A 16176-nucleotide genomic window follows, 5' to 3' on the forward strand; every position below is an offset into this window, starting at 1 on the left:
GAGGCTATGCCACTACCCAAAGCTGAAGAGTTTTTTCTGTCTTCACCAAGAGGAAAGTAGACAACAATTACAGTGTAGTAGTTAACCCCTTGAGCACAGAAGAATTGTTGGGTAATCTTAGTGTTGTCAGGTGTATGAGGACAGGAGAATATGGAAAAAATAGGCCAGACTATTCGGTGTATGTGTAGGCAAGGGAAAAGTGATCCATAACCAGAGCGAGGGATTCACTATAGTACTGTTTTGCCAGTCAAAAGACCCACTAACTATTTTGCGGTAGTATCTCAATGGATGGCTGATGCCCTAGTCAACCTACTACCTACAAGAACAAAAGCTACAGATCGTCATTCACTCCAGAGGTGCTACTAAGAGGAAACTCTGCCATTGTACTACAGTATATAGGAAGATTTAATAGGTCGGACAGCATTATGGAAGAAATTAATATCTATCATAAGTATAGCAGTGTTAAAGGTGGGTAAAACTCGGGGTTGAAGGGATCCTGGGAAGACCATTTATTAAGTCCCACAAGGCATCGTATAAGGGGTGCCGATGGACCTAACCCTTCGGTGGGGATGGACAAGTAAGTTCAATAAAGATTTATAAGTTTAGCTGGTACACTGAATGGCTGTATTTTTTAGGCCAAACAATTCCTTTTACAAGTAATCATATCCAGTTTATGTTCCCTACTTACTGTAATGTCTAATGGTTTCCTAATTTTCCTATATATTTAGTGTTTTATGTGGTTTCTAGATGCCCATACATATTTTTTACAAGTACAGTAACCTTATCCTGTTTATGCTCTATCATTATTGTCCATGAATTTCTTAAATTTTCTTATACAATTAGTGTTTTATGTGGTTTTCCATCTCTCCATTGCCTGTAATATATCATTATAATGTATTCATTCATGGCTCATTGCTTATAAGCTCATACACTTTTATAAATACAAGTATCAATCAAACGGATGCTACAAGTTAAATTCTTAAAAAATGTCAAAGCAGCTTCAAGATATCTCTAGGTTCACTAACAAAAACAATAGTAGGGATTTGCACTTAAGACCATGAAACAAAAAGGCCATTCAGAGCACCCATTGAGACATCATACACTTATAATTGCATTTATTTTCAACAGATGATACTCCAAAACAGGAAAATTTTGTTTGTAAAATTTATTTACCAGATACCATGTACAGTGTTCACTCATGGATCTGTACTTTGCTTATTTGCCCTCACTGACTACAGCAAACTTTTGAGTGTGACCTAGTAATCATCTTAGACATTGATGAATGGGGGAAAATTTAAGTAGAGTACAGAAACAGGAAACAAGAAATGGGCCCTAAAAACGTAAACAGGTGGCATTTTTGCATATGGGTGAACTCAAGTTGTGCTATGGTAAAATTACACATCTTCAAAAAGTAATTTGTATATCAACTAACAGTGATATGAGTATGATATCAGCGAAGCTAAAAATTATAGCGAGGTATCGGTAATTATTGGAGGGTAGCAGGGGAGCCTGTACACCTGTCAGCTCACTGAGTAGCCACATTTAACTTCACCTAGGACTTGCATGATGGATGACATGGTTAGTGTGATTTCAAAGGAATCAGGTTTGTATAGGTAGAAAAAATACTAGTCTTTAAAACAAAGTGATTTCTTCCTACATGAATACAGTACAAACTGTCATCCTTAAACAGGAGACTTATCCTTAGAAGGATATGTCTACTATATTCAATCTGGCTGGTTCAAAATTTCTATACCATCAAAGGATATGATACTGTATCTCCAATGTTAGCTAAAGTAAATAGATGGATTTACACTGCTATTCATCAGAAGAGGGGGGGAAACACTTCTTCCTTAATCTTAAAATAGAATAGCTACTCTGCATGGTATAACCGCTTTAGGGTTCATTTCAGCAATATAACGGCTCGACCGGTACACTCCAAAGAAGGAGAAAGAAGAGAGGATGAAATGCCAGAGATTACTACTTTCAACCTAAACTGATGTTACCACTCTTATCTTAGAGATGCTTCTTGTCCTGTCCTATGAGGGAGCTATGTATGCTTACACAACCTGCTGAGTAGCTACCATAGGTTCAAAAGAAAACTTACTGAATCACTTAAGGGTGTATTCACATAGAGGGCTCTGAAAGTTGTCTGTTATCTTCTAGCTCCAGCCAACAGGACTTAGCCCACTGACAGGCTCTTCCTAAAGGATAAAAAAGCACCTACTCCTCTGACTGTGAGCACAGACCTGTGTGTGTTCCTCCGGATCTCCTGCTGTCTAGGATTATACTTAATTTATTGTCTTGCAAAGCCAGAAGGAAAGGTTTTTTCTCTGGAGATCTTCTTAAGGCTGACAGAGCTGAAGAAGAAAGCTGGAAATCTTGGTCCGAAGGGTTGAGTTCATTTCTGGTAGTGTTTTAGTTCCCTCTCAAGAAGTAAATCATTCAGATGAACTGCGTATAGAGCTTTAGCAATACACCCAAGCACGAAGTACATAGAACTTTTCTCAACTCAGAATGACTAATGAGATATGATAAACCATGCAGCTTGCCTAGTCTTTGTTGACGTCAGGGCAAGTAAGAAGACAATCTCGAGCGTCAAGTCCTTATCGGCCACTTTCTTCTAAGGTTTGTAAGAGGCTCTTTTCAAAGACCTCAGAACTCTAGTGCTGATCTACATGGGTGGCAGGAGGTCTCTTGGAAGGCAGGACTGCTTCAAAGCTACTTACGAGCATTGACAATTCCCATGAACAAAGAAAGGACTACGTCCTTCAGTCTACAAACTTGATTCAAGGCTGAGCAATAGCCTTTCATCACTGAGGCAGAGATGAGCTTCTCTCCTAACAGGAAAGCAATGAGGTCTGCAATTGTCTGAATATAGGCTCAGAATAGAGAAGTACTCATTCTATGCCACCAACAACTGAAAATGGCCTATTTTGCCTGGTAGACTGACATGCAAGACTTTTGGAGATATCTTGACTCCTACACATTGCCTTGCAAAAAACCTTGTGCTTGCAGATGGGGCAGCCAAAGTAAGTTAGATGAATTGGGTAGTTTTCTCGGAACCTCAGTTATCAGCATCAGAAGGTCTGGGTACCATTTTGCACCAGGTCACATACTGTAGTAGCTACCAATATCATATTGAGGTTTAGATTAAACAAAACCCGGTTGACCTCTACCCTCAAATCAGGCAGATCAGACAAAAAGCATAGATATAGTGTACTGTTTAGTACAAAATATGAGAAATATGAAGGGTTTTGAGGCTAAGAAGCATTTATTCTAAAAAATGTAGCAAATACTTTATAATCATTATGGTATTATACAGTACTAGCTGTGATGCAAAAAAGATGGATAATCGGGTGGTAAAAAAGCATGTAATGATCAGTAGGAATTATTATAAACTTAGTATAATACCTCCACCTCTTATTTACGGTAATAAAGGAGACCTTCTGAAAACTCCAAAATATGGGGACCTCGGCAAACAAATATTCCCAACCTCTGATCTGCTTATTGTATGTTTAATTTTTCTTACGTGCTTTAACCCTTTTACCCCCAAAGGATGTACTGGTACGTTTCACAAAAGCCATCCCTTTACCCCCATGGACATAAAGATATGTCCTTGCAAAAAAATGCTATAAAATTTTTTTTTTTCATATTTTGGATAATTTTTTAAGAAAATTCAGGCATTTTCCAAGAGAATGAGACCAACCTGACCTCTCTATGACAAAAATTAAGGCTGTTACAGCAATTTAAGAAAAATATACTGCAAAATGTGCTGGGAAAAAAATAACACCTTGGGGGTTAAGGGTTGGAAATTTCGAAATAGCCTGGAGGTAAAAGGGTTAATACATTTTTACAAAATACTTCAAAAAAGACGAAACTATTTCATTCATAATCCAAATTGGGAGTTAGTCGAGCACTTGGGCAAGTACAGCATTTGCATCTTTAAATTTCATAGCTTTCCTCAGCTTGAAACGATGGTGAACAATAACAAAAATGTCTCTAATCAAATATTTGTTTTGTCAACACCACAAAGTGGTCGTTTATCTTTCTGAAAGAAGTAGGCTAGATAAACTTCCGACATACTGTACAGTACAATTGTACTACTGTATACTGTATTGTAGTTAATACCCCAGCACAGAATCTGAGCAGCCGACTTTATTGCAATCCACTTTGAATTAGGTTATGATTTTAAAAGCTGCAATTATAGCAAGTATACTGCACAGGATAAATTTCTAACTAACACTAAAGTGTCATGAATAAAAAATGAATACCTGCCACCTGCTACCGGTTACTTCAAAAGCTTAAATATTTGCTCTGTCTGTCACCAGGTGTTGACTGGTACACAACGGAAAACATTTACCTGCTGCGAGTATTTTTCGCATTGCTTTCAAAATATATTTACAGTATTGTACAACAGTAAATTTTCAATGAGCATTAAATGGATAAGCAAACTTAAATGCATTTGACTCAGTCTGCTATCAAAATAAGATTACAGTACTGTACTGTATAGCCATAAAAATGGAAGCTGCCATCAGGGGGATATGTAACTTTCAATGCATCTGATGCAGTGTCAAAAATAACAAGGGTGGTACAGGACCCAGGTTTGAATACAAAAACAGGTAATCTGAATAATGGAAAAAATAAAATAAAACACAGTATGCTCTCAACCGATTGGAATATAAAATAAAACTGACCCTCAAATTAATCTAACCCTCTTGAATAAATTAATAAAATTTTCATAAAAAACTTGGGAGTAATACAGCATAAAGCATCAAGAACCAATAGGAATGAATGCACCATTACTTCAATAAAATATCAAGGACATATATATTCCCATAATGGTTAAAATGATGAATTGGAATTTCTAACTTGGTCCATACTGTTCTAAACTGGGCCCTGGAAGGCACTTCAGCATCCAAGTTAAAATGAATGTCAGGATAAAAAATTATGTAGAACTTGTTACTGACCAATACAGCAAATCCATGGGGCATCTATAAACAAAATGAGGATACTGTATGGTTGAGGAGGGCTACACGGGCACCTTAAAGTGAGCTATGATGGGTGTCATTGTACCAAGAAATTGTTTTTAACCTCCACAACTTGATATACATCTAAAAAAACATTGGAGCCCAAGAAAGGTGGGACTAATAGTCAGATATCGAGACTTGTGGGTCGCACAGTACCTCTCACCTAAGCCTCATTGCTGAACTTGTTAGTACTGTATAAAATTAATTTCTCCCTACAGATTTATATTATCAAACTAGACTTTGGACACCTATTATGGCCCCAACCTATCCTATAAGGTCATGGTGTGAATAAACTTGACACTACGCTAAACATGGCATCTTTCTTAAAGTTTTATAATTTCTAGAAAAGTACAGTACTGTACTTGTTAAGATTATTCTCAAATGATCATTTCATCTATTCTTACTAGTCATTAATATATCTTACCCTGCAAATGAGTTTGAACTACTATCTTGACAAACAGAAATCTACTTTACTAAAGAATGCAGTGAGGTAAACTTGCTTGAAGTATATTAAGTAATTCTGAAGAGGTAAAAAATGCCATACCTTTACGTCAAAGAAACAAGCAATATCTACACGTGGAGGAAAAACTACAACCACGAACACTCCCTTTTAGCTTAAAGCTCAAGTGACCTACAGATACGAAATAAAATTACCACAAAAGTCTACAAGTCTTTATCAACAGTTATACAGCAATAGTTTTGCCAAGAAATCTGACCAAGTACAGTACCATACACTAGATACAGCCAGTATTATGACAAAAAATCTATATCGCTCTATTCAAGGTGCAGAATTTTAGTAATGATTGTATCCATGCAATCTTCTATTACAATAATTACTCTATTAGACAATGCAACATTTTCCGATTCATCCATTTTATTTAATCCCAAACAAGGCTACTCCTATTTATATCTGTAGCTGCACGATTTTAACTGTTGATAAATAACAGTTCTAGGTAACAGAGTTACTACTACAGTACTGGCTTTTATATCATCAGTCCATGATGTGATATAATGTCAGTATACCTTTCTGTCATTAATACCGGTGGTGATGTTTTTAGTGCTTTTTTTTCAATAAATTATTGAATTTCCATTGGACATAAGGTTAAACAAATGTAATTACAAGGCAGAAAGCCCAGAATTCAAAAATCATTAATTGAGAGCTTAGTATATTTCCCCTAATATATAGCAACAGTCAACTAAAGTCTCGCTCTTAATATTATTACTAGCCAAGCTATAACCTTAGTTGTAAAAGCAGGATGCTACAAAAAGAGCTCCAACAGGTAAACCTACCCAGCGCAGAGAGAAAACTTATACAGTACAGAATTCTCATACCTGTATCTTCAAGTATAAACAAAGTTTGAAATTTATTCTCACCAGTATATGTGGTCTGTATTCCATGCTTATAATCCCAAGAGAGAACAAGTCAGAAGAGAGGAAGAACGGCCCTGTCTCTCTACTTTCACTATACATAATGCTAAGAATAACTGAAAACGTGATCACATACTAGCCGCCCTGTAAAGGTACATGTTCCAAAATATTTGTTAGTCATCGACCACTGGGCCCGATGAGAATGTATCCAGTGATCGGGTGCAGTCCTTTAGGTTGTGTGCAGTGAAGGTAGTCTGCCTTTTCCAAACACCACCATTAGGAACCAATGATACAGAGTGGTTCTTGTGGAATATCAGGGTTGCAGCTGGACCCCAAATGTCATGGTCTTCAGGAGGGACCCCAGTTGACGCATCTCCCAAAAATTTATACACTCTTGAAAACACCTCTCGTAACCTGAAACGAGATGGTGTTCCTAGACACCCCCTTCTTGTTTTAACATGTGCTTACAGACAAGTTGGTTAAGTAGCCAGGAGCAGTCCTCATAAGGAAGGAATAAACTAACTGCCCTCACAGGACAAAGTAACAAAACAGTCCAGGTCATCAGTTATCTCCTTTAGCAATGAAATTGTGAGGGAGTCAAATCTGGTGTCATTAATAGCAGGATTTTTGAGTCTCATCCAAAATTTCTGGTACAAAAGTAAAAAAGATTTTTTCACCCTCTGGAGTGTGAAACAAGAGAACTCTTGGAACTCACTCACTCATTTTGATGAGGCTTGGGTTAAAAGGAAAACCGTATTTAACACTAGGTCTCAGTCTGATGCCTTGCTGGGAGGTTCAAAGGGTGCCATCTTTAGTGACTTCAAAATCTTGATCACACTCCAAGGGAGGCATTTGAGTTCCCAAGGAGGAAACGACTGCTCGAAACTCTTGATCAATGCTGAGAGTTCCCATGATGAGGAGAGGTCAATTCTCTTCAGTTTAAAGACCAGGCTTACGGCTGAGCAATAACCTTTTTCATCTCAGGGACCGAGAGAATGAAGTCTGCAATCAGTGGTATAGTGGCCTTGAGTGGAGCAATGTTCCTTTTATGACACCAATCACAGAAAAGCAACCATTTAGCCTGGGAGACCACTGCAATCAGTGGTATAGTGGCCTTGAGTGGAGAATTGTTCCTTCGACACCAACCACAGAAAAGTAATCATTTAGACTGGGAGACCACTGCGGAGGACCTGCGATACCCTGAAAGTTGACTGCCAGTCTCAAAAGGCCTTTCTTTCAGAGGAGTTGCTGGATAACCTTCAGCCATGAAGGGAGAAGCAATGAGCTGCTTCATGAAACTTTTCATGTAAGGCTGTAGTAGAAGGCTTGACTGATCAAAGTTCTCATGGAACTTTTACGAGAAGCTCTTGAAGGTCCGAGTACTACCCCATCTGCAATCACTTCAACAGAACCGGTGTTACTCTTAGATTCTGTGATGACCTGATTTCTTTCAGTATCTATTGTATCAGGCAGAAAGGGGGAAATGCATACCCGTCCATCCCTTCCCAGGGGGTGTTGAAGTGCATCTTCCATTATTGCATCTATCAGATGTGTGGCAAACATGTCTAACTGTTGGGGGACCCCATAAAGCCAGGAGACGCGTTGCCACTTGAGGATTTAATGACCACTCTGAATTAACTATCGTCCTTAGTCGGCTCAGATTGCCTGCAATTATGTTCCTCTTTTTCAGTATGAAGCTGCATTCCTATTGCTAGTTGGCATAGGAGATGAGACACTGAGCCTTCATGATTGTTGATACATGTCACAACGGATGTGTTGTTGCTCCTCAAAACAATCGAGTGACCTTTCATTCTTTTTGTAAAGTGTTATCTTCTGTTCTAGAAGGTCTTCTTTCTGGGATCCCTTTATACATAATGATGGAATCATTGGAGCCTTCATCGGAAGAGAGCAACAATTTATGAAAAAGGATACGATACCTTAAGCACAGTATTTTCATGGTCTGGGGATCTGCCAAAATAAAAAACTGCTCCCTTTCTGAGAACTGTACTCCAAGTTATTCCCCTACTGATGGTAAACTGGGGGACTCGCCTCTTTGACGGGAACCATTAAGACTCGGTTTTTCCTGCTGGAGGCATGGCTTCTACAGCAAAAAAGAATATAGAGGGTTTTTGTTTTTTGAAAGTTGACTCGGGTAGCAGATGACACTGAGAATTGTGTTTCATAGGAAAGGCCCTTGGAGCCTTTTGTGTAGGGTCTGGAAAACGTGCAGTCACAGCCCTCTTTAGAAAGGAGGTGAAGTTAGAATTTTCTCACCTTTCTACTGCTGCCACCATTTCTGTGGGAAGAAAGCATGTGGGATGACCAATAATCTTTGAATTTCTTCTTTACAAGTCAATTCCTGAGTTTTATGCTTGGCATACTTAGTTAGAACAGTATCTCACCTCTTGAGGACACAATTTCCCCAGATTGAAGCTGTTTGGTGGAGCACAAATTCCAGGGCCTTTGCTCCAGAATGAACTACGTTCTTAAATTGGGTACTCTTTTCTGGATTGTATAAAGTTTCTGAAATGGCAAAGTAAGACACTGCTCCTGACAAATGATAAATTCAGAAGCTGGCCTGAAAGGCAAACATGGCTGCCACCTCCATGTTCGTTAACTTGGCAGCTTAGAACAAGGAAGGGATGCTAGGTAACTTGTCTCTAGATGTGACTGGTGTAAGGTTGGCTACATCTCAATCGATTATGCATGCACATAAAATTTCCTTTGCTTTGACAACGTTGGAGAAGGTGCTGTGGAAAGACCAAAGCACAGCACCTTGAACTGGTATTTCCTGTTGTCTAGGCTGAATCTTAAGTACTTCCTTGAAGACGGATGGATTAGGATTTGGAAGTACGCGTCCTTTAGGTCCACTGTGCACATGAAGTCCCGTGGTCTTACCGCTTGTCTGACTGTGTCTGCCGTCTCCATGCTGAACGGAGTTTGTTTGGCAAACTTGTTCAGAGCTGAGAGGTCGATGACGGGTTTCCAACCCCCAGACGCCTTTTTTACAAGAAAGAGTCGACTGAGGAAGCAAGAAGACTCGTTGAGGACCTCTTGGAGAGCACCGGTCTTCAACAGGGTCTCGACTTCTGCCCGGAGGGCTAGCCCTTTGTCGATCCCATGACACTGGATTCCTGATCAGGGTAGGGAGAGATGTTGTGAACGGGATGCGATACCCTGAACAAATCAGGGAGATTGTCCAGGGCATAGCCCTGAGCTGCTTCCACCTGTCCCAGCAACTTTGTAGGTATCCCCCCCCACTGGTGGACAAGTGGGGAGAATGCCTTTCCTAGCATATGCGGCCTCGGCCGGTCCCTCTAGGAAATCTTCCTCCCCTGGAGGACTTAGTGCCTTTACCATCTTTGTTCAGAAAAGGCTTTTAGACACTGGTGTCTTGGCTGCTGTCTTGTTCATCACGATCTTCGTTGGGTGGGACTGCTGAGGAGTTGGTGGTTTATAGGGCTTGTAAGTCAAAGCCACGAGGAGGAGGTAGTCCTGTTGGGACTTCTTTCATCTCAGTAGCGTGTTCCACGTCCTTCTGTTCAAACAGGGAGGTCCCCTCTAAAGAGGAGTTCCTGAATCTGGCAATCTTGGCATTTGGGACATGCTGGTGGAATCTCTCAGACACCGCATCTCGCTGTTTCAGGATGGTGTTTGCCCATAAGTTCGAAACTTAATGGGCAAGAAACTCAATGGTGCGTATGCCTGTGAGGAGTTAAGTTTCTATCACTTTCCTGGTGCGTTCCTTGAAGAAATCCTCGGTTCCAACCATGATTCCCAGGGTCCCCAACCACAGATCAAGCCATGAAGTAGCCTGAATGACATACTTCGTGACCTTTTCCTAGTTGAAGATCTTTGCTGCCAAGAACGAGACCTGACGGCTGGAGAGCTTTTCCAGATAATGATGGAGGAAGAGCTGGACGTGTCTTGACCAAGATCTCAAAATACCTCCTCTGCTGGACGCGAGGAGTTGGGAGAAGCCCGGGCACTCTTTACCCCTTGAGACCAGGGCAAGGCCACACTGGTCTTCAAGGGTTTCCGAGTACTGAAAACTGTGTCTATGCCCTCTCGTAGGGATATCTCCGGGTCTGAAGACCCGTTGAGTACCCTAATAAGAGTCAGAACTTTCCAGAATGCATGTTTTGTCTCTTTCTGCTCCCCCTCTGAAGTGGTACTAGGAGCAAAGTCTCCATTTTCCACCCCAGAGAGCTTCTCTCGGAGTGGTTTGCGGGAATCCCTAGAGTGACTGGCGGCTCCTGTAGGCTTGGAGGTCCTTGAAGAGGACTTCGGAAGAGCATTGGAGTCCTTAGATTCCTTCCGAAGAAGGAAGAAGGACTCGAGCATCGAAGGCCAGACGGGATCGTCCCTCCAGATGATTTCCATCGGTGGTGGAGAAACCTCCGTGCGAGGAGAAACATCCTCCGAAGGTAGAAGGGAGGAAGTTCGGCCCTCGCGCGACTCCCTCAGTGTAGAGGGGAGTTATGAGAGTGTTCGGCGGGAGGGACAGGAAGGACGGGACAGGAAGGCATAAAAGGAGTTAGCTTCACCCTAGGGGATGCGATCGTGTCTGAGACTCCTCTATTCCTCTTCATGGGGGGAAGAAGCCAAGGTTCCTTGCGGTAGGTTTGCTGGGGCCGGTGGAAAGGAGGTCGGAGACAAGCGTGATGACATTGCAGGCCCAAAGGCTTGCACTACTGCTCTAACCATGGCACCAAACCAAGGCTGTTTGCTGACAGATGAACTGTCAGACAGAATTCCTGAAAGGAAAGGGACCGAAGGTTCCCTGTGAGGAGTCTCAACTGATGTTGGTGGAAGGTCCGCCTTTGTAGGACGAATCTTCGGGATCCTGAACCCTTCCGTGGAGCGTTTCCCTTTCCCCGGTGGTCGAGCTGTAATGCAGTTGTGCGGAGGGAACGAGGCAATGCTGACTTATCACAGTCTTTATTGTGACGTTCCTTGCATAATCAATCCTGTAGCACCTGTTCAGATGGTCTGCGCAATTGCGCAGGAGAGCGCTGGTACGCCGGAAACTGAGTGCGTGCAGACGAGCACTGGCGCTTAGGAGAACGGCGCTATGCATGTGAGCGCCGACCCGTAAGAGAGCGCAGCTGCACAGGGATGAGTTGGCGAGTGCTGTAGTGCTGGCGAGCGAGTACTAAGGCACCGAAGGACAGTGAAATGCTGGAGAGCGCTGACGAGCAATGACGTTCTGGAAAGCATTGATGTGCTGGAGGGCGCCGACAAGATGCTAGCGAGCTAAACGCTTAGAAGGAGCATCACAAACAGGATGATGAGGTGACAGGAACGATAAAGGCAGGTCAGCAGTTCAGTGTGGAGGTAGAACTGGAACCGGGATGTGCCCCTTGGAAGGGCAAACATTCACCGACGGAGATCGCGAACGATCCACTGAAGAGTCCAGGACCGAAGTCTGAGGACTAGCTGCAGCGTCGTCAGGAGAAGGTCTAGGAACAGGCGAAGGTTGAGGGCCAGAAGATGACTGAAGCAGAGGCTCCTCTGCGGGTAACGGCTGCTAGGTGCAGGGGTGTCGGCCACAGAAGACACCTCAGACACTACAACGTCCACACACGACAGAGGATCTACCAACGGAGTCAACGACAACTGCGCACTAGCACCCCCGGATGATAAGGCGCAGCAAGGAGTCCTTGGAGGGCGGACCTGGAAGCCCCAATGATAACCATACCTGTACAAAGGGAGACGAAGACAAGTGTGCATGGTCGCAGAAGTCAAAACACACACACACCAGAGAGAGAAAAAGCACAAACAAAAGCATTAAATGGCAGTCCAAATAGGCTAAGAATGAAGAACAGCAACGACTACACCATACGAGCCAAAAGCAAAGTGAGCTAAATCACCCGTGTGTGAGCAGGAACAGTAGCAAGCTACCCCCACAACCCCCGCTAACTAGCAGAATGGATAGTTAACCCTCGCTAAATTTTAATGGCTCGTCGTATCAGCTTCGCTAAAAGTAATAAACACTAATAAATAGCGTAGTTTTGTATCTCAAATTTTGCAAGTAGAAATTAATGTTTTGCACAGTAAATTAATTATTACCATACACTGGATAAAACTTATCATAACTTTACTCAAGTATGAATAGAGAGTACAGATATGACTTACAAAGTAAAAGAGGTCATTGTAGTCTTAACTATAGTACCTGTTCGTGGTTTTACACCCTTCATGTTTATATTTATATAAAATACACTCATATCTCTTAACTGAAATCGAATTCAGTACAATAGCACAATAACTACCATCACAGGATTATTCTTTCCTTTACAATATTGGAAGTAGTTATACAGAACTATATTGTGAATATTTCTTAACAGCTATGGCTTACTGCACAGAAATTAATCTCAGGATATTTAACAAGATGTATCAAACAATTAAATGAATCAACAAGATATAACTATTCTAATGATTAACCATTGGTTGAGGGGAGCTTATTGGCACCATTGGCCTGGTAGAAAACTTTGCCCTAGGCTAGGTTAGGGTAAATCCTTATAGTAGTCTTACTAACGAGCATTTTATTTTCTGGGAGGAGGGGGGGGAGCCATAAAGCAGATGTATTTGTAAAGTGCAAGTATTTACATGTATTTTTCCTTACCCAATCATGTGGATAATAGATAAAACCTACACATAGTAGCTATGTGAATAACTTCGGCCCAGAATACAGGATAGCCTTTAGTGAACCTGTTTGGGGGGGTCATATATGTTATGAAAAAACACATCAAATACCAACAAATACCATGAAAAAAACACAGTTGACAGGCACCATCATGAACCCACTACAATCCTAGTAATCCTGAATTTATAGTTTAAACACATCTTATCGTAAAAGATTGCTTTGCAACATAGACTGTAGAGTATTATGCTAAAAGGCTAGGCTACTCACTACAACCAGCAGTTTTTGTAGCTACAGTGTTAATCACACCCTTATCATAGTATCGTGACCAGGCTTGTATGAAAATTACTAATCCAACAGCTTACTTTTCTGGATAGTATACAACCTTGTTACATTGTACATTATGCCTCTCACACAAGTGTATGTAGTGCAAAAGTAAGTTTCCGACAGGTTTGGCAATTAGAATACACATAACTAAATCGACTTGATAAACCTAAGCTAAGCAAAATTCTTACAACCAATACTAGGTTACCTTCAGGCACATATTTTTTTTTTTACAATTTATTTCTAAGGTATCTGATATTTCTGTACGATTACTTTTTCTGGCTCTTAGGTCAATTTGAAGAACCTGTCTACTTTACTACTGCCAAAAATGAAGAGTTAGCAAAAGGCGGATAGCCAATAACACCAGACATAATGGGAATTTGTAGTTATCAAGCAGTTTAATGCAAATGATAAATATTAAACAGCAATCAAAATTACCATATAATTTTATGTTTATGGGATACTGCATGACAATCATGGAAATGTTTTTAAATACGAGATTATTTTGCAACTCGTCAACAGTTTCTATCAACAGATACAAAAAAGTATAGTTTGTTTCCGAAGGCTGATGATGAGTAGCAATATTCTTTAAGGCCCCGTTTCAATAAGCAGCAATTTCACAGAGATACATTCTACTTAACCTTATGTAAGGCATGGTAGCCTCTCTAACTGGGGGTAACGATGTAATTACAAGAAAGATGGAAAGAGGCAACAATGACTCCAAGAAAACTAATGAATATTCTTTATTAAATAAGATAACGCACTTGCATAGGCATAAGTAATAATTTCTGAGCAACAAAAATTGCATAATCACAAGTTGTTCAGAATAACTTCTTAAAATATAATTACACAAAGCTACCAAGCATCCTAAGGTTATTTAAAAATTGATAACATCATTGCTATCCTCTAGCCTAAGCTAAGCAAGGCAGAATAAGCAGCCTACCAGTCGATTAGGTTATTTTAGACTAGGGATTTCCTATAATTCATTTTTCAAGACTTCATTGCGAAGCCTGATTAGGCTAACTTGGTCTACTGATAGCGGCGATAGCATACAGTAGTTTCCACAGGTTAGTTTGTCAAAATGAAATAAAACAATCAGAAGTCTCTTAGTGAATAACCTGTACTGCACTAAGGAAAAAGCACATCAATGGTAAAATTTTTTATAAAATCATAGTTACGGACGGAACAATATTTTGAACAGAAAAAATTGTTTTTCCTGTATTAAATAATGTGCTTTCATTGAATTTGAACTTCATTTCAACAGCAAATAAACCAAAATACTGTAAGACCATCTAAGAACCCTATGTATTGGCAAGCGGTACATGCCGAGCTGCGCACACTAACCCCATTGATTATTATTTCTTAGATAATAAAGTTTTTAAGTGCCGTGATAATCAAGTGTCATTTTTTAAGAAAACCCACGTATTTCTATAGGAAACACCGGTTTATTTAGTAGAAAAGCTTTTTCCGTCCGTAACTATAATTTTACCAATAGCTCCTGGTGTGTTTAACCGGTACTTTAAATGATTCTAATGAAAATACTTGGGGAAACCTGTATTTTTTCATATGTAATATTTTAAAATGGAGCCTTTGTATATCAGCGGCCAGTTCTTCATGCATTGATTAAAAAGGGACCTAAACTTAACCCCTTACCTAACCTAAAAGCCTAGTCCTTACCAATATACCTAATGGGAGGGGGAGGGGCTAACGCCCCCTGCAACCCCCCCCCGTACACTGCCGTATTTTGTTAGCCATAATACATACAGGTGGCCGTTATCCTACATACACCCCGTAAATTTAAACCCAACATACTATTATAATTGATGAAACCCTCCTTTATAAGAATGAGGGAAATGAATTAACCAACGGATAGGAAGAGATCAAGCCGGGTCCCGGTTTACCTGCCCTATCAGCAAGTGTCAAATACCAGTTTCTCTCCCGCCGGACATTTCTTCTACGAATCAAAACCTTACAATGATTATCTAAATTAATAAACTATACATCAATTCTAGGCGAAAACATACTCTCTCGTGAACACTTACCATTTTTCAGCCATATTCGAAGACGATGAATGAAAGGAACTAACTCGAAGAATATACTTCACTGAGATCTGATGGCAGACTGATGTGTAAGAGAAGAAGAAGCAACGACGTCAACAACATATACCGCGTCGGCTGCTTCATGTGACGTTGCTAAATATCTTAAGGCTGGAAATTAATCATTGTATTAAAAGTAAAATTTATTACAATTTTGGTAGGATAATAATAATAGTAAGCTTAGTTTTCTATGAATATTTATTTTGGTGTTTTACGAAGTGTAAAACTACGATAACTAAACATATATATAATGAATAAGCAGCTGTTCCAATCTTGAATGACGTTGATTGTTATTCCATAATGAGACCATTTATCTATGTTTTACAAGTAAAACTCACAATTTATGTAACTTAAAAAACAGTTTCTATATAATGAATGATATCGTTGTTGTCATTTCTCTCTAATACGCAAAGTACCTAACTACAATCAAAACAAACTGATAAATGACAAGTAAGCAACCTCTTGTCTGGTCACGAAAGATATGGCGAGTGATCTGCGCCCATGTATACATTGAAGTAACCTTGGCTTAGAAAATTTTTCTTTGCCTGTAAGCTGCATCCCAAGGTGGTAATGATTGTGACATACACGGTACCGATTTCAGACAATCCAGCTTTCTAATAATAGTTCTAACAATTGGAATTTGCCATATACAAAGATGAATAATAGATTTATTTAAGAGTAAAAAAGGCAAGTTTAGAAGAAATTTTCTTTTAAGACA

The 16176-nt window shown here is 40.2% G+C and overlaps 1 protein-coding gene across 1 annotated transcript in view; it reads right to left on the reverse strand.

The window, feature by feature from the left end:
* Window positions 1-15563, reverse strand: part of Pgd (phosphogluconate dehydrogenase) — a 100248-nt gene extending 84685 nt beyond the window's left edge. The window contains exon 1 of the mRNA XM_068352636.1: window positions 15405-15563. Within this exon, the coding sequence (XP_068208737.1) occupies window positions 15405-15418 (14 nt within the window). The 5' untranslated portion in view covers window positions 15419-15563. The remainder of the gene's footprint in view (window positions 1-15404) is intronic.
* Between the last annotated feature and the right edge of the window lie 613 nt (window positions 15564-16176).

Source organism: Palaemon carinicauda, chromosome 29 (genome assembly GCF_036898095.1).
Source record: "Palaemon carinicauda isolate YSFRI2023 chromosome 29, ASM3689809v2, whole genome shotgun sequence".
NCBI classification, from domain to species: Eukaryota; Metazoa; Arthropoda; class Malacostraca; order Decapoda; family Palaemonidae; genus Palaemon; species Palaemon carinicauda.